At 41.0% G+C, this 20,000-nt stretch overlaps 1 protein-coding gene across 1 annotated transcript in view; it reads right to left on the bottom strand.

The window, feature by feature from the left end:
* The window catches only part of pcsk7 (proprotein convertase subtilisin/kexin type 7), a 23,509-nt gene extending 3,976 nt beyond the window's left edge, over positions 1 to 19,533 (bottom strand). Inside the window, 12 exon segments of the mRNA NM_001320428.2 lie at positions 1 to 36; positions 3,807 to 3,906; positions 4,074 to 4,178; positions 4,747 to 4,914; positions 6,116 to 6,216; positions 7,341 to 7,479; positions 7,701 to 7,755; positions 9,765 to 9,855; positions 12,043 to 12,208; positions 13,200 to 13,334; positions 15,331 to 15,739; positions 19,355 to 19,533. The exon segment at positions 1 to 36 is cut by the window's left edge and continues 121 nt beyond it. Coding sequence (NP_001307357.2) covers positions 1 to 36; positions 3,807 to 3,906; positions 4,074 to 4,178; positions 4,747 to 4,914; positions 6,116 to 6,216; positions 7,341 to 7,479; positions 7,701 to 7,755; positions 9,765 to 9,855; positions 12,043 to 12,208; positions 13,200 to 13,334; positions 15,331 to 15,711 — 1,477 coding nt within the window. The 5' untranslated portion in view covers positions 15,712 to 15,739; positions 19,355 to 19,533.
* Between the last annotated feature and the right edge of the window lie 467 nt (positions 19,534 to 20,000).

Raw genomic sequence — 20,000 nt, 5'->3', positions numbered from 1 at the left:
TCTGCATACCGGAGCGCTGCAGGTCAGACTCAGACACTATGCACACACACACACACACACACACACACACACAGTGTGTAAAACCTCTGTCCTATGACACAGATGACCAAATAATGAACAAAACCTGACAAACTTCCTGTCATACACCATCTGAGCAGTCTCTAGATCAGGGGTCTCAAACTCGCGGCCCGCGGGCCATTTGCGGCCCTCATTGCAATATTTTGTGGCCCGCGCCGACCACTGTACACTGACAGAATCAGCGGAGCGGGGATAGAGAGCGCTCCCTGCTCCGTTGATTCTATCCGTACACAGCGGTCACTGGCATTCCCCGCCCGCCGTGTAAACAAAGGGGCGGGGATGCCAGTGACGTCACCACGTACCCCGCCCCTTTGTTAGACGCTGTGACGGGCGGGAAGTGTTAGGAGGGAACTCGCGCCGGCCAGAACCAAGGTAAGCTGTTCCCGCCCCTGCCTGCCACTTAGCTACCTATCTGCAGCCTGCCACCTACCTAGCTACAGCCTGCATCTTATATATATTATAAGTAGATACAGACTGGTACAGACTGATGTGACTGGAGTGGGGTGGGGGTGTTTTATTTATACATATATACGCCTTTTTTTTTAGGTGAGGGCAGGCACGTGCACACATAGGGCTCAACCTGTGCAGTGCACATGTCCTTTTTAGTCTTGCATAGAAAGTGCCCTTCCAAAATGATCAAAAGTGCCCCCGCGACGCGGCACACCCTTCAGTAGGCGCGCGATAACACCGCTCTTCAGTACGCGCGCATCCACTCTGCAGTGGGTGAGGGAATGGAAGTTTTGAGTGAGTTCCCCCAAGCCATACTGAGGGTCTCAACTGCTTCCGCTCTAAAGCCAAATGTGGTTCAGATTTGTGAGGAGAAGCGCTGTCAAGTCTCAAGAAGTAGGCAAAAGATGCCATGTTCAGAAGAACTGTTCATAATCTTCACTCAATGTTCTATTAATGTTCAGGACACTTCATGTTCAGAAGAAATAATTAAAACTGTTAATAAAGACATTTGAGGACTTTTTTTTTTTTTGTGAAATCCCTTATGCGGCCCAGCCTCACCCAGACTTTGCCTCCTGCGGCCCCCAGGTAAATTGAGTTTGAGACCCCTGCTCTAGATGTTTTAACCTCAGCATAAGCAGTGTAATTCACCACACTGATTGTCGAATCACGAAATTGAGTGGGTCTGTTTTCTGTTCGTCCATCTATGCTATTTTGCATGAGGCTACAGAATTCTCAGATGATCCTAGAATGAAGGAACTCCTTTAAGTCAATCCTGAGTAAATCACATGGATGATGCACGGTGTAGTACACAAGACAATACAAAGGGGGCGCTGGAGAGGGGGGAAGTCATGGCGCAGTACCTGAGAAAATCGTTAGGAGTGATAGAGAGCAAATGGTGTGTGTGTGTGTTTGTGTGTGTGTGTGTGTGTGTGTGTGTGTGTGTGTGTGTGTGTTCAAGGTAGGGTTGCATGATACTGGACAGATGCAATATTGATTTTTTCTGCGATATATATGAGCAATATCACACTCGTAGCAGTGCGATATGACTGTATATCAGCACTGATGGGAGGCCAACGGATTAATAAAGGGACTATGTAGCGTCCCACCAGTGCTGATATACAGTCATATCTCACTGCTACGAGTGTGATATATTAAATAAACAGATATATTAAATTTCAGGACCTAAAAATACAAACCCTGGAATTCAAGTCATTAAAATGCAAGAACTTGTTAATACGGTGTATTATTTTTTTCAGTTTGTGATATTCAACAAGCTTTTTAATTCAAGACTTTTGGCATTGATTTTGATCCATACAACTCTAGCATGCCAGAGTGAAACTGGAGTGGTTTTACTTGATTTGGGTCATTTTTAAGCAGCTGAATTGATGAGTACTCCAGCGGTTATACAGTCAACATCTGTGAATGCACTTATGCAGTCTCTCTGAGATCCAGGAGTCCTCTGTAATTCAGTGATGTTGATAATGCCGGTGGCTCATGTTCTCTAAAGTGTGCACACTATTGAGAAATGAGTTGATGCTCATCTGCAAACTCAGATATTTTCCGTGACGCTGCTTTAACCGTGCCAGATGATGACAGACTGAGGGAAACAGAGGAGCAGATGTGTCAAAGTGTAAACACACACACACACACACAGAGAGAGAGAGAGCTCCACATAAGGCCCGAGAGCTGCTGCTGCTGCACGTAAACAGCCTTTTATGGATCTCTGGAAACAGTGGAGATGTTTAATGTTTACAGTTCGGGAAACAGAAGCAGTGAAACACCAGCAGAGGCTGATTCATCCTTCTATCATTCAGATGGCAGAGAAACTGGGGCTGTCAAGCGATGTTGATCGCATCCAGAATAACAGTTTGCATTTATATAAGATGTGTGTATTTACAGCTGAAGTCAGAATTATTCACCCCCCTGTTTATTTTTTTCTGTTTAGCGGAGAGCAGATTTCTCCAACACATCTCTAATCATAACAGTGTTAATAACTCATCTCTAATAACTGATTTATTTCCTCTTTGTCATGATGACAGTAAATAATAGTAGACTAGATATTCTTCAAGATACAGCTTAAAGTGACATGTAAAGGCTTCACTAGGGTAATTAGGGTAACTAGGCAGGTTAGGGTAATTAGGCAAGTCATTGTATAGTGATGGTTTGTTCTGGAGACTATCGGAAATAAATATTTCTTAAAGGGGCTAATATTATTGACCTTAAAATGGTGTTTAAAAAATTTAAAACTGCTTTTATTCTAGCCGAAACAAAACAAATAAGACTTTCTCCAGAAGAACAAATATTATCAGACATACTGTGAACATATAATAATAATAATAATTCAAAGCAGGGCGAATAATTCTGACTTCAACTGTAGATGTTTAAAAAGTGACCCCTCATTATTACTACCTCTACTGCTGTTGATTATTATTATTATAGATATTGCTATTTGTCCTCGTCCTGTTCTGTCCAGCCACTAGTTATCAATGCTATTGTCATCATAAGTGTTTTATTAGTATTGTTGTTAGTATTATCCCTTTATTGCTGTCACAACCTCTAAATTAACATTAATGATCTTCCTCCTCATTCTCCACCACTGACTGTGTTTGTTTGTTTATTTATTTCTCGTTATTCTTGCTTTAGTTGTATTATTGCTGACTATTATATGCATGCTGCTTTCTACTGTTATGCATCTTCTACATTTTTGTTCCTTGTTTATTTGACTCATATCATGTCATTTGTGTTCAGATTTAAATATTCAGTTATTGATATAAATAAAACTCTCAAACATGTACATGCATGCATGTTTACACACATAAATATATATTTGTTTCTTGTATTTTTCGTACATTATATATATATATATATATATCTCATTACATGCATACAGTTGAAGTCAGAAGTATTAGCCCCCCTGTTTATTCTTCCCCCCAATTTCTGTTTAATGGAGAGCAGATTTTTTTCAACACATTTCCATATTAAAAAATTGCTATTATTCTAGCAAAATAAAACAAATAAGACTTTCTCCAGAAGAACAGATATTTTCAGACATGCTGTGAACATTTCATGAATCTGTTCAACATCATTTGGGAAATATTTAATGAAGAAGAAAACAATCAAAGGGGGCGAATAATTCTGACTTTAACTGTATATATATATATTCTGTAATTACAGGACTTTATTTTTGGATGTGATTAACCATGATTAATCTTTTGACAGCACTAGATGAATCTTAAAGCATCTCGCACACCCTAAAGCAGTGTTTTCTGTCATCTTACCGTTCCAGGTTTGTGTGAGGTTTGTGGAGGTCGTGATGACCTCATTGACCCTCAGAACTGGACTCTGGTAGGACACCAGGAAGGGGACAGACTCCCAAACCTGCCAGAAACACACACACACACACACTTTTAAAACGTCAATCAATGGTTACGATTAATTAATGATAAATATTGTAAAATTCCCCCAGTAGACGCCTTTTTAACACTCTTCAAAATATTTCCAGGATAAAAACATTCGATATCGGTGGAGCACTGATGCAGATCTACCTTTGCAGCATTGACGAGTCTCCAGGCGTTCAGGAGGCCGAAGCCGTACTTGTGGCTGTGATGGAAACCAGCTCCATTAGTGACCCAGTCCGCCTGAAGGTCATGCTGGACACACACACACACACACACACACGCACACACGGAAACACACAGGCGCGCACACACACACACACACACACACACACACACACACACACACACACACACACACACACACACACCTTTAATGGTCTGAAACTGTCTGTTAGGGCTGCACAGTATGTTGCTAAATTACTGTTATCCTGATATAGTATATGCAATACACCCAACGCAGACATGTGTGATCAATTACCAGATTAATGAACTGAACAGAACTTGAATGTAACTGTGCATAACACAACATGACATGAACAGCGCTAAAGCAATCAGAACATGACCAGCTGATATCCTCAGCATAACATGAGCATAATCTAACCATAACCTGGCCCATAGCAGCTATGCAGAGCAAGAATGCAAGCCTAGACGCATTCATGGTCATCAAAACCCAGGATTGGTGCAAACTAAACTGAAACTGAGTCGGCTAACCAGCTAATCCAGCTTGATTGTGGTGACCCCCGCTGTGTTATGACCTACGCAATGAGTGTTTCTGCAGATGTGCTGTAAACACAGGGCTCTTTATGGTTTGCGGATGTACCTGTGTGGCGGTGTAGGTGATGATGTGCTGCACATCTCGCCAGCTCAGACAGGGCCGCACCTGCAGCATCAGCGCCACCATCCCTGCAGCCAGAGGAGCAGCGGCGGAGGTGCCCGTGTGCCCGCTAGTACAGCCGGTGCCGCTCTGCAGAGACCAGTCTGACGTCACCTGACATAAATAAACACACACACACACACACACACACACACACACACACACACACACACACACACACACACACACACACACACACACACCTTGATTACTCCTCTGGACTGTGTGTGGTTTTATTGATAACACTTACTGCACTAGAGCAATGTGCTGCACTTTTTATGTTGCTAGGCAACCACTGTATCAACTGTCTTGGTGCTGGAGCGCGTGACATCGGGGGCTTTTTCTGCACAGATTTTTCAACTGCAGGCGCACAGAGCGCTCCGTCAAAAACACGGTATCATAAAATAACTTCCTCATATATTAGCATGTGTACTTTTCTGGCACACAAACAAACAATTTAAAACAACAAAACATTTTCTTTCATGATTTCCAAAGCACAACCCCTAAAGCCAGGGGTCACCAATCTCGGTCCTGGAGGGTTTGGTGACCCCAGCCCTACGCCCTAGTTTACATTTCAGAATCATATGAGGATATATTAAAGCACTTTAAGATAACACATATACTGTCACCAGAGGGACTCTCTCAGCATATTACAGAAAATAAAAGTGTATAATACATATACAGTGGAAATTTAAAAACAAATGAGAAAGAGAATAACTGAGATCTGCAAAAGGATATAAAGCCATTTCTAAAGCATTAAAGTGTGACGGACATGATAATAGACAAGAAATCAGTAAGAGGCCAACACTCTGCATTTGAAGAGGATCTACTAATGTTTCAAGTTTGAGGTTGTTGAACAGTTTTAGAAGAGTTTTGATGAAAGGTTTATGGAAGATGTTGACTATTATATACAGCTGAAGGCAGAATTATTCGCCCTGCTGTTTATATTTTACCCCTAATTTCTGTGTAGCAGAGAGCAGATTTCTCCAACACATTCCTAATCATAACAGTGTTAATAACTCATCTCTAATAACTGATTTATTTTCTCTTTGTCATGATGACAGTAAATAATATTAGACTAGATATTCTTCAAGACACTTCAATACAGCTTAAAGAGACATGTAAAGGCTTCACTAGGGTAATTAGGGTAACTAGGCAGGTTAGGGTAATACTGTGAACATTTCCTCAATCTGCTCAACATCACTTGGGAAATATTTAATGAAGAAGAAAACAATCAAAGGGGGGCGAATAATTTTGACTACAACTGTATGTGTATGTATATGTATATATATTATTATCAACTGCTGACACTCACTATGCTGCGCAGCGGTGTGTTCCCGCTGCTGAAGGTGACGGCCAGCATGGACGCACACTCCTCCGCATAGGACGGTTTCCTGCCGCTCTCGTCCACCGCTCCTGCAAACACACTCCACCATCAGACAAACACACGCGTCTTTATTCTACTGTAACAGGATGAAAATACTTCTGAGCAGCAGCGGGGTGGGGGGGGGGTGGGGGGGTTAAACTTTGTACCCGAGTTCTACACACTTTCTGCCAGTAATAGTAGATCATCCGGGAACCTTTGGCAAACTCTTTCAACAGTTTGGGACACACGAATGTTATTTTCCAATACTGTTCAGGATGGATAGCGTGTGCATTGGGATGCAGCAATAGTTGCTCTTTAAGCTGTATGTTAATCGAATACTGGGATTGTAATGCTGTGTTCACACCAGACGCGGAACCCACGGATAAATCGCGCTATTCGCACGTAAATTGCCGCGTGAACGTTTAAGGTTACTCGCTTCATTCGCGCTTTATTTGATGACTTGTTGTCGGTGTCTCGTGGAGGATTTCCCCTGGGACACCATCAACAGGTTCTACATCACAAACACGCCCCCACAAGAGCAAGCTTCTGATTGGTTAACGCGGCGCAAATGTCCGCTGAAGTTTAGATTTTCGAACTCGAGAGATTCGCGCGAAATGCTCGTTAAGCCCGTCAAACACGCAAAACGCTCAATTCGCCCCGCACCATTCGCGCAATTTGCGTCATTCGCATCTATCGCGCTGCAGGATGTCTATTCGTGCGTTTGCATTGACTTAACATGTAAATCACTCACGCTTGACGTGCGTTCCGCGTCTGGTGTGAACGCAGCATAAGAAGCCCAGTTTGAGAACCTTTGTGTTTGTGCTCGAGCTATACACATTTATCCGTTCACGCACTGATTTATTGTCAGTGTTATATATCGTATGGACACCGATAGCTCATGTTTTACACCCAATCACCAGCAAGACGACTCAACAGAGGATCGACAGCATATCTGAAGACGCATCCGCCATTTCCATGCACCCAATTATTTACACCTTTTATCTGTCCTCTCTTGTCATTAAAGACGCGCACTGACAGTTCCAGCAGGACAGGTGTTATTCTGTGTTCTGTTCGAGCGTAAACGATCTTTAATCTGAACACTGAGCCGTTATTTCACTTGACTTGGAGTTAAATTTGGGTTAAGTTGATTCTGTGAGTTATTTGCGTTCAGTACCGATGGTGACGGTGTAGATGGAGTTAGCGTAGCCGTCGTAGTTGCAGTTGTCCTGATTCTGTCCTCCATTGCCACTGGCCACAATGAAGATGCTGCCGAAACCCTTGCGGCCCGCGATCACACCGTGCTGCAGCGCCGCCTGCAGACAAACACAGCAAAACACCACCTCCAATGCTCACTGATCAGCATCAACACAGGCTGATGGCTTTAACTCTACAGCCCATCAGCATCTGCAATAGTCACACCTTTAATGTCACACATGAGAGTGTATCTAGGCAAGTTAACGCCAAGGCTGAAACACCAGCACTGTGTATGAAAACTGAGCAGCAGATATGTGGAGGAACGAGTGCTGATCCTCACCTTGCCTAATGGATGCGGTCCGTCAACCGTCCGGCCGTCATCATCTGGACCCCAACTACAGCACATATGACATTATAAACATCAGCTCAACCAGTGGAGGAATGAAAAGCCTTATTGAGCTTATTTAATTCTGTAAATGAACCTGAGAACAGTTTGACATCAACATGATAAATGCCAGAAAAGAAAACAGACTAATCAGATTCATCTAAACTAATAATAAAGGTTTGTTTTGACTTAACATATGTGTGTTTATTATTTATATTTGGCATGTATATGTGATACACACGTTTAATTTTCCCCCCTATTTGTGTTTAACAGAGAGCAGATTTCTTCAGCACGTTTCTAATCATAATAGTGTTAATAACTGTATTTTTATAACTTTATTTTCTCTTTGTCATGATGACAGTGAATAATATTAGACTAGATATTCTTCAAGACACTTCTATACAGCTTAAAGTGACATGTAAAGGCTTCACTAGGGTAATTAGGGTAACTAGGCAGGTTAGGGTAATTAGGCAAGTCAAGCTTAAAAAGGCTACTAATATTGACCTTAAAATGGTGTTTAAAAAATTTAAAACTGCTTTTATTCTAGCCGAAATAAAACAAGTAAGACTTTCTCTAGAAGAAAAAATATTATCAGACAAACCGTGAACATTTCCTCTGTTTAACACAATTTGGGAAATATGAAATGAAGAATAAAAAAATGAAAAGATGGCTAATAATTCTGACTTTAACTGTATATATATATATATATATATATATATATATATATATATATATATATATATATATATATATATATATATATATATATACATAATATATATATAATAAATCTGAATAAAATATTTCTGAAATATATGGATACATGTGTGCATAATAAATATGCACAGTACACACACAAAATATATCAAAACAAACTTATTGGATGGGATTAATCACAATCAGTTTTAATTGGTTACTGAGCAGCGATAATTAACACTTTAAAACACAAGTAGGTTTCATGTGAATTTCTAAACTAGTAGTATTTTGTAATGAAAGAACACATGATAATCATGATAACCGTGATTATTCCTCAGACTATAATCGTACAACCAAAATCTATAATCGATGCATCCCTGATTGTACTCAGACTTCCACATTCCAACACGATATGTTTTATGTTAGGAGTACAACAAGACATCATAACATGTCATAAATCTGTCATAAACATGATCGTCATGAAGCCACTATAATTGAGTTATGCGTTACATTTGTCATTAAAATGTAATTAAATGTCAAGAAATGTTAATAATGCAGCTCTAAAATTATCTGACAGAACACTCACACTTTAGTGACATATTCAGTTCATTCCAGTGAAAAAAATATTAAAGTCACCATCATAACGCCTCATGACAGGCATGTTTATGACAGGTGTAGTTATCCTGGTCATGTCAAGATGTCATGAAGACACTGACCGGCCGTGATGTATTTGTTTATGTCAGGCTGTCTTTGCATTTACAATGTCCTAACTGAGGGAATGACACTTAACGTACTCAAGTACATCACTTAAGTTTACTTAAAACTAATTTCGAGAGAAGCACGTAACTATGATTGAACACGCATGATTAATAATGCCTAATTCACCAATCAGAACATTCCTAACTCACTATAAATGACCAGAGATCCTTACTACAGTTATCTACACCCCTTCCACCCCTACTCCTCCACCTTTCCCTGTATAGGCCGGCACGGTGGCCCACACTCACAGCAAGAACGTCTCTGGTTCTAGTCCTTAACAGGCCAGCTGTTGTTGCTGTGTGGAGTTTCCTACCTGAATTCAAACTCCCCTCTCGCCCTGCAAACAGGAGGGAGCCCCGGGCTCGAGGATGTTCTGAGCTCAGGGCTCTCTCCTGGGACAGCATGCCAAACATGCTTTATTATCAATCATCAGTTGAGGGTGAACGGGTGAAGTGACAGTAATATCATGATTATAAAGGTCTTACGAACACCCTCACACACACACACACACACACACACACACACACACACACACACACACACACACACACACACACACATTACCTGCAGCTGTAGATGTCATTGACCTGGTAATGCTTGTTGAAAGCGATGGCCTCCATACTGTCTGTGAGCGGCCCGTCCAACACTCTGATGCCTGACACACACACACACACACACACACACACACACACACACATTTTAACAGCTAGATCTTCATCGTCCACTTGGTGTGAGCGGGCCTTCATACTCGAGGATCAGGGTTGGAGTCATGCTTTACATTATTTGAGTTACTTTTTTTTTAAATGTCATGCGAGTTACTTTTTAACCTAATTAATTTGCTTTGACTCAAATAAACAGCTGAATTAAAATGAATGTGGTCATGCTGAATCCGGCAGATGAAGCAGGATGGCTCTGGCTGACATTTCTGCAATGCTGGAAGTTTCTCATTACTCTGAGCAATTGAGTCAAATCAATTATTAAACGTGACAAAAAAGTGACACAAAAAGCAGCACAACACATTAAAACTCACGCTGAAAAGTAGCTAAAGTCACGAAGTAACTAGTGAGTAACTCAATATTGTAGTGCACTACTTTCTGAAGTAATCTTCCCCAGCTGAGGATGAGGGGGGGAAATAAGGGGCTAGGATCTACATCTGCTTTAGGTTGCTTTCACACTGTCATGTTTGCTTCAGAAGCCGGTGCGTCTGCTCCGCTAGTTCGGTTGGTTTGTGCATAAGTGAAACCCACAATCAGGCTCTGATCTGCACCAAAACAATCAGTCTGAGACTGCCTGAATGAGGTCTCAGCTCAGCTGAAACGAACTCTGGGGCAGTTCGGTTGTAGTGAGAAAGCAATACGGCCCACCGAACTAACAAATCTCAGTGTATTAAGGGTATGTGACAGCCATATATATGGCTATAAGGAGAGAGAATGATCAAAGATGTCATTCCTACTGGTAAAAGTGTGTTATATGTTGAATATGAAAGTGAAAGCACACTGTCTAATGATTAAAATATATATACAGGGTGGGTCATTAATACGGATATACCCTTATAAAATGGGAATGTTTGGTGATATTAGCGTCCTGTTTGTGGCACATTAGTATATGTGAGGGGGCAAACTTTTCAAGATGGGTGGTGACCATGGTGGCCATTTTGAAGTCGGCCATCTTGGATCCAACTTTCGTTTTTTTCAATAGGAAGAGGGTCATGTGACACATCAAACTTGTTGGGAATTTTACCAGAAAAGCAATGGTGTGATTGGTTTTAACGTAACTTTAGTTCCTGACCACTTATAAAATGTGTTCAATGTGTTGCCCATTGTGTTGGATTGTCAATGCAAGCCTCTTCTCCCACTCTTCTTCACACACTGATAGCAACACCACAGGAGAAATGCCAGCACAGGCTTCCAGTCTTAGTAATTTCAGGTGCTGCACATCTTGCATCTTCACACCATAGACAACTGCCTTCAGATGACCCCAAAGATAAAAGTCTAAAACATTGGGAAACATTGGAGGCCATTCAACTGACGACCAATCCACTTTTCAGGAAACTGTTCATCTAGGAGTGCTCGGACCTGACACCCATAATGTGCTGTTGCACCATCTTGCTGGAAAAACTCAGGGAACGTGCCAGCGTCAGTGCATAAAGAGGGAAACACATCATCATGGAGCAATCTCGAATATCCAGTGGCTCTGAGGTTTCCATTGATGAAGAATGGCTCCACTATCTGTGTAGCCTATGGTGTGAAGATACAAGATGTGCAGCACCTAAAACTATGAATACTGGAAGCCTGTGCTGGCGTTTCTCCTGTGTTATTGCTATAATTGTGTGAGGAGTGGGAGAAGAGGGTTGCATTGACAATCCAACACAATTGGCAGCATACTGAACACATTTTATAAGTGGTCAGAAACTTGTAAATAACTCATGAAAGAATAAAGTTACGTTAAAACCGAGCACACCATTGCTTTTCTTGTGAAATTCCCAATAAGTCTGATGTGTCACATGACCCTCTTCCTATTGAAAAAAACAAAAGTTGGATCCAAGATGGCCGACTTCAATATTGCCACCATGGTCACCACCCATCTTGAAAAGTTTGCCACCTCAGATATACTAATGTGCCACAAACAGGACGCTAATATCACCAAACATTCCCATTTTATTAAGGTGTATCCACATTAACGGCCCACCCTGTAGTATCATTAACTTTTTGTTTAACTCAAATTCTGATTTCCATCTCCGTTTCCAAACAAAGCAGCCGATCTACAGGTGTGAAAGCAGCCTTAAACAAAGTGTTGACGGCGAGGAGTGTTATATGCAGTGTTTTACTGTGCTGTGACGCACCGGCCACCCTGCTGCCGTACGCCACGCCCACCGCACAGAAGCTGTTGTTGGAGACGGCGGCGATCTCTCCAGCGCAGCGCGTGCCGTGATGATTATCACTGGGACCGTCTGGGTGAGGCATGGGGTCTGGGTCATTAGAGTTCAGGTCATAGCTGCCTTCAGGACTCTGGAAAACACACAGGCTTGTTTTTGTGAATTGTGGGGACATTACATAGGTTTCCATTGTTTTTATACCAAATAAACTGTATTTTGCATCCGTCCAAGGTTAAACTTACCAACTACTCTGTGGCCAAATACTCAGCTCTGATTAGTCAAATGACCCCACACTGCCAACAAACTTAGTTCTTACTTAGTTTCTGTCTTGTTTCTAGTCCAAATATTTGAAAATCCTTTAATCAAGAAGCATTTTCTAGACAAGTAAAAAGTATTTTCATAAATAATGAGTCAAAATCAAGAGATTTTTTTATTAAAACAAGCAAAATAATCTTATTTCAAAGCTAAAATGATGTTATTTAGCTAAATGCATTGGCAGACCATTTAAGGAAAATTTTTGACTCATTATTTTGACTCATTTCTGAACACAATAGTTGTGCTTTTCTAGTAAACGTTTCTTGATTTAAGAGTTTTTAGGTATTTGGACTAGAAGCAAGACACAAACTAGAGAGAAACGCATTATTTCAAAGTGTATACTCTGCTCTGATTGGTCAGATGGCTTCACACTCTGCTCTGATTGGTCAGATGGCTTCACACTCTGCTCTGATTGGTCAGATGCCTTCACACTCTGTTCTGATTGGTCAGATGGCTTCACACTCTGCTCTGATTGGTCAGATGGCTTCATACTCTGCTCTGATTGGTCAGATGCCTTCACACTCTGCTTTGATTAGTCAGATGGCTTCACACTCTGCTCTGATTGGTCAGATGGCTTCACACTCTGCTCTAATTGGTCAGATGGCTTCACACTCTGCTCTGATTGGTCAGATGGCTTCACACTCTGCTCTGATTGGTCAGATGGCTTCACACTCTGCTCTGATTAGTCAGATGGCTTCACACTCTGCTCTGATTGGTCAGATGAACTTTTTTCTGCTAGTCTAAATCCCTTCCGTGAGCTGATTCTCCCTGCAGATGGAGCTCTGGAGGTCAGATGCTGATTCACTCACATAGTTAGGCTGGATGTCTGCCAGGTTGTGCTGAATGCCGTCGTCCACCACCACCACAGTGACGCCCGCGCCGGTGATGTTCCTCTCCCACACGCCCGTCACATTGATGTCCATCCCTCGCTTTATGTCATTGTGCTGCGAGAGCAAACGTACAGAGGTCAGATGAGTTTAGACTAGTGACACGTGTTGTCATCAAACACTATCAGTGTAACATTGAGCAGTTCAATACAACCTCCACAGTGCAATGCACCAATGGATATTGCGGTTTTCAGATTTACATTAAAACTTACTATATTCCTCTCGCTGAGTGTTTTTATCAGTATTGATCAAACAACAAAAGACAAGCACAGAATCCCTCCCGGCTGTCGACTGAAGCACCGCTGTAGCTTTAATGGGAAACAAGTTTAATTCTCACAGTAAAGATTGAGCTTCATTTGTATATTTTTATTCTGCTTTATTTCTCCATAATTGTGAGATGTTTCCATGTTTTCCATCCAAAAACGACATATATCCTTATAAATAAATGTGAATAATCGTTATTACGGCTTTTCCTAGGGCTGGGCGATATTGCAAAAGTACTGAACGAATCTGTACTTCACTTGAAACTGTAGAACTGTAGAAGATGTGGGATATAGTAGCCTACATGACAACTAAGGGTGTCACGATTTCGATTTAAATGTATGCTCAATTTCGATTATCGAATCAAAAACTGGAATTGTCGATGCTGCCACGCCCCCATGTCACGTAAGCTTTGCTTGCCAAGCGGAAAAAAAGACACTTGTTGAACTGCGGACGCAGGAGACCCGTCGACAGAGCTTAAACCCTCTCCTCTATCAATGAAGTCACCGGTGTGGAAGCATTTTGGATTTCCAGTGAGTTATGTTGACAACGTTCGTGTTGTCGACAAAAAAAAAAAGAGAACAGTTTGCAACCTCTGCTATGCAAGTTTTAGGGTTGGGCCAATAGACGAATGCAGGCATCACGATCCTCCGCCCAACCTCCGTTGTAAATCCGCTCGCGAAAAATACACACTCTGTTTACACGAATAGGTCTTAGTTTTTAAATGGCATTTTATAACGACAACAATCCACATCCACGCTGGCGTTTACATTTCCGAGCAGCCCTCCTTCCTCACTACTGCTAAAAACGCACATCACGTGACCACACATGCACACACAGGCTCAGACACAGACGCACACACACTGTCATGCGCTCGAGAGAGCGGGTCAGTAACGTTAGACTGCTTCAATCTTACACTTTCACAACTGTACTTGGTAATTTTAGCAAACACCTCAGATACTGTTGGCTGGTTCCTGTTGGTTGTGCACCTTTTTTTTTTACCGTCGCCATTATAAGGACACAGATCACTGCCTATTCACGAGTCCCGTGGAAAAAGTGATTGACAGGTGGTAATTATGTGTGTAACTTATTATTCATTTACTGTATGATTTGTTTATGATTTTGTTTAATTTTTCTTTTTTAAATCGAAAATCGAATCGAACCATGACTTTAGAATTAAAAATGTAACCGAATCGAGGATTTGGAGGATCGTGACACCCTTAATGACAACAGTCGAGTGCCTTATAATAGGCTACCTTCATGGCTTTTGTTGGCTTATAAAATACACAGAATAAAGCCCATGCACAGAATCAGGTTTGGATCGGTACAAGCTGGCCGATACCCGATCCAGGAAAAATATGCGGTACCGAACCGATATCCGATCCAAGTATCGGGATCGGTGCATCCCTAATTCCATACAAAGTGTGAAGCAGACTGTTTAGTTCTACTCACAAGAATCATGGTGCGCTCGCGGCATTCGGAAATGGTCAGAAGTTTTCAACTGGGTGCGCCTAGAAAATGTGTGTGCGTCACATGTGCACCACTCGTACACAATGTGCGCGCCTCAATTGGAAATAACAAATGTACACCCTAAGCTTATTGGCATGTGAGCTCAGGAGACACATTTAATAAACTATAGCCTTCATACCGAAACCTTTTTACTGTTATTGACAATGATGTTGGTCAATAAATACTGATACTAATTTCCTCACTCAGCCCTAGTTTTCCCATAATCGATCAGCCCTAATGTAAACAGGATTTATATGTGAGCATCTGTTCTTCTGATACCCACCAGGTGCCACTGACTGGAATATTTAGGGTCATTGAAGTGCACACTCCTCTTGGAGCGCCGCAGCACATTTTCCTGCGAGTGCCAGGCCACGTGAGGGTGCCTGTCCAGAGCAGCCTCCATCCAGCGCCAGTCCTCGCCCTGCGCTGGGTCCTGGCACAGCAGGTAGTGCCCCTCCAGCTGCCCGATCTGCCCGTGGCTCCGCAGACCCACATCCTGTGCCACCGCCTGGGCCAGCAGATCCGGAGACCCGGCAGAGCTCAGGGAGTCCGGCTGAAGTTGCACCGCCCAGGAGCGCCCCGGAGCACATGAGGAGGAGGAGGAGGAGAACAGCAGGAGCAGCGGGTACAGTCCCAAACACACCCGGGAGGAGCAGGACGCCATGCCACACACACACTCCACATCAGATTAGCTGTGACACAAACACACACACTCCACATTAGATTTGCTGCGCCACAAACTAGTGTTCTCAAAATACAGCACTATCCTACTTCAATACGGTCCCTTGATGAATATCAACACTCATGCGAGTATCTCCAGCAGCCTCTACTGCTCAACATGAGTGAGTTGTGTTTGTTTATAATCAGACTTTGATTGACATTAACCCAATGTACGTGTCATCAGGGGAGGAAAGCCCCACCCACTAGTGCCCATTTCTCCATCTCATTAGCATCTCCAGCAGCCCTGAGTGAGAAGCAGCCGTCTGTCCATTAGCCATTAGAGTGTGTGTGCATATTAATGATCCCACAGCAACACATCAGTCTGTGTTCTGGCTAGCGCTCTGATGACTCGACTGCTCGTCACGTCTGAATAAATTACCTAATGTACATGCAAATGATGAGGGCGTGGTCTAGATCACGGTTGACCCGTGATTCGTACGGATCACAACCCACGGTTTTTACTGGTAGATTAATCCTAAATTTGTACCAATCACAGAGAGATGGCCTCAATCAAATCTCATGTATGAAAGCATTTAGGCTTCCCTGTAAACTATAATGATGACGGAAGCAGTTGTGGTGGGCTATTGGGCATATGGTGGGTTTCTCAGATTATTAAAGGTGTTTTCTGTCACGTCTTGTTTAGCCTGCATTAATGCATTCAGTGTAAGCTGCACCATTAATCATTTAAAGATCGAGATCTCAACACCCACGCAACATAAATCATAAATAATGGCGATTTGCAATTTTGCATATGTTTATTAATCTTTCCAATCGCTGCATTCAAATCTGAAAACGCAAAAATTCAAAAAGATTCAGTCTTCAGTCAAATAACGCACAGCAGTACTGGAAGAACAGCTTATAGTTCAGATAAAGCCACTGATGTTTATGGTCAAGATTAAAATCACCGTCATGTGCATTTAACGATGCTCAATAATGAAAGGTGTAGGCAGCAATTCCATTAACCAATAGGTGGCGACAACCAGCCATCAACAATATGCCACTGAAGAATTCTTCAACAATGATCATTTAGCAATGACACATGAAGATTTACGAGTGAAGAACTGAATCCTTTATTGCAGATGAGACTGAAAATAAATATGGGTTGTACAAATGATAATGTTAGATTTCTACATTTAGCCGTATCAGTAGAGATGTCACGATCAGGTTTGCAGTATACAACACAAAAATTCTGAAAATTAAACTGCACCCACAAATAATACTGATCTAAAGGATAAGAGTTGACTCAATAGAACAAACACGATTGATTTGAATTTATTTAATATTTTTGCATTTATGAGGAAAAAGCTCCATTATGGATGTGACCGATGTGAAAATCCTGTTTATGTGACATTGGTAAATCAAACATAATTTTTTAAAAACATTGACAGAGACATTTTGAGTAAAATACTTGCCTACACAAAAAAACATAGAAATGGTTTCCATATTGTGGTGAAAACTTTTTTTTTCATGGCAAGGTTGACATTTGCAAGGAATTGCCCATATATATATATATATATATATATATATATATATATATATATATATATATATATATATATATATATATATATATATACGAGCAATTCCGTGCAAATGTCAACCTTGCCATGAAAAAAATTACATTTTTACCAAAATACGGAAACCGTTTCTGGGTTTTTTGTGTAGGCAAGTATTTTACAGTACTTTAAAAATACTCAAAAATGCATCTGTCAGTGTTTTCAAACTATTCTATTTGATTTACCAAAGTCACACAAATGGTAATTTCACATCCGTCACATCCATAACAACACTTTTTCCTCAGAAATGAGAAAATATTAAATGAAATATAATCAATCATTTTTGTTTTATAGAGAGCCAACTCTTATCATTTTTATGAGCATTATTTATTTTGGGTTGTGCAGTTTAATTCACAGAATTTCTACAAAGTATGTTGTATACTGTAAACTCGCAGACTTTATTTGTCACATCCATACCGCATGCTTATTTTCCTCATTTAAAAGTACAAAACATGTTTACAGATTGATATTTTTCTCTGTGGCTAGTTGCTCTGGAAAATATAATGAGATTTTTCAATATAATGTTAACATATACTTTCTCTGTCAATTTATGTGTTGAGTTTTTACTGCAAATGTCACATCCATAACGCTGGAATTGCTCATATTTATTTCCGAGTCCTGATTGGGAGGTAGGTTCTGATTCCAATCAAGTCTGAAACCATGTGATCGGTTTCCAATCACATGATTGGATCTGGACATTGCTAGTTTACAGCAACAGTAGTGGTAACAGTGAATTTTGCACAGAACTGAATATTTTAGTTTATTGTTATTCAGCTGATCATTTCTTCATTTTATTTTTGCTAAAATTACAGCTTCTAAGTTCTGTTAGTTAAAACCGAAAGTGTCTTGCAGTGCTGTTTCTCTAATAAATGGAAAGCAAATGACATTTGTCTCCTTTTCTTTTTGGCTGATCTGAAAAATGGTCCGATCCATGACTAAAAAACAATAATGTGATCAGAACCGTGAGATTTGTGCTCCATTACACCACTAGTGTGTTCTGCGAGTCACGCAACAGTCTGCTTTGTGTTCTCTGTGGTTTTACACTCATTAAATGTCCATGCGAACAAGATAACGGTCATGTCTGAGGCTCACGGTTTGCCCATAGAGGTGAAGTTGGTTTCATATTCACACATTCGTTCATTTAGAAGTCTCTGTATTGTTTACCATGATACTTTGAATATTCGATTGAAATTAGCCCGCAAGTGAGGCTTGAAAACAGCATTAACACTGTTTATTTGACAGTGAACAATGGTGTACTTTAATAGTCTTTGGCTGCTAATTTGATTTCGCTATTTAGAGTTGGCAAATAATACTTTTATGAAATTATATTATTAATGGGAAAGTCTGAATGTGCGAATATAAAACTGACTTTACCTTTATGGTTTGCCCATCTCCACATACTGAACTCTTATTACTCCACTAAGCCTGCATATACCCACATTACAGGACACCTTTAACAGCACGATTAAAACAATACATCATGCCAATAACTGAGGTAAAATTGGTTTTATATTTGCTCATTCAGACTTTCTCTTTAATAATATCATTTCAGAAATGTATTACTGGCTAATTCTACATAGTGTAATCATATATTGACTGTCAAACACTGTTCATGAACAGTGCTAATGTTGTTTTGAAGTCATACTCAGACCCAATATTCAAAGTAGTGCAGTAAACAATAGAGGGAGCATGTCAAACATGGAGGAATCTGCGAATATAAACCAACTTTACCTCAATATATGACAGTGAATCACATATAAATAACTGTGTGTGTGTGTGTGTGTGTGTGTGTGTGTGTGTGTGAGAGAGAGAGAGAGAGAGAGAGAGAGACCGGAAGACATCAAAGCACGCCTCTCTGATTGATAATAATAATGTAATACAGCATCAGCTCATGAGCTAATCAAGATTGTAACTCATACACGGTCCTACATCGCGGATAATTGACAGATAATGGAGTGTATAATGGGTCGCTGAGCTCAGCAGTAAAGTGACCGGCGGACGCGCAGGACTCATGATGACCGCTGCTCTTACCTGTTAATAACGCCGCTCTACTTCACCAGCGCGTGTGTCGCTTTGCTTTATTAGCGATGTGTTTATCTTCATTATCTGTCAACCGAAACAGCGACATCACTCCACAGATCAGGTTGTGAGACAAACATCCGCGATCGTCATCTGCTCCGTCACATCCGGTGCGCGTGTAGCTCGTGTAGAAGGGATACAGCTGCACTATAGTTCATATTTCTACAGTACGGAGAGGGTTGGGGAGGTTGATAAAATACAATTAATGGGTAATGTAAGTTAATAAATAATACGATTAACACTCGGTATAGCTAGTGTTTTTACAGTACTGTGAGGGTTGGGTTTAGCTAGAGGGTCCAAACTCGGTCCTGCATGACTGAGTTTGGGCACCCCTGAGCTAGGCTGAGACGTTTATAGAGTATATTGAACAGCAGTCATATTAAAAGAGCATTATATATATTTTTAGAAAATGTTTATTATAGACTTATCTCAACACTTTTTAAACAAAACTTATTTCTAGTCATTAATTTCTGTTGTCATTTGCCGGATGATGACAGTATTGTAGATGTATAAAGTGAGAATCCGCTCTCTGTACTCTAGATGGCGCCAGAGTGCATCTGTTGAGCTGCGGCTGTAGTTAACGAGAATTATGAATATT

Source organism: Danio rerio, chromosome 15 (assembly GCF_052040795.2).
Source record: "Danio rerio strain M-AB ecotype USA chromosome 15, GRCz13ab, whole genome shotgun sequence".
Lineage (NCBI taxonomy): Eukaryota > Metazoa > Chordata > Actinopteri > Cypriniformes > Danionidae > Danio > Danio rerio.
This window is presented reverse-complemented; position numbering and strand designations above follow the sequence as displayed.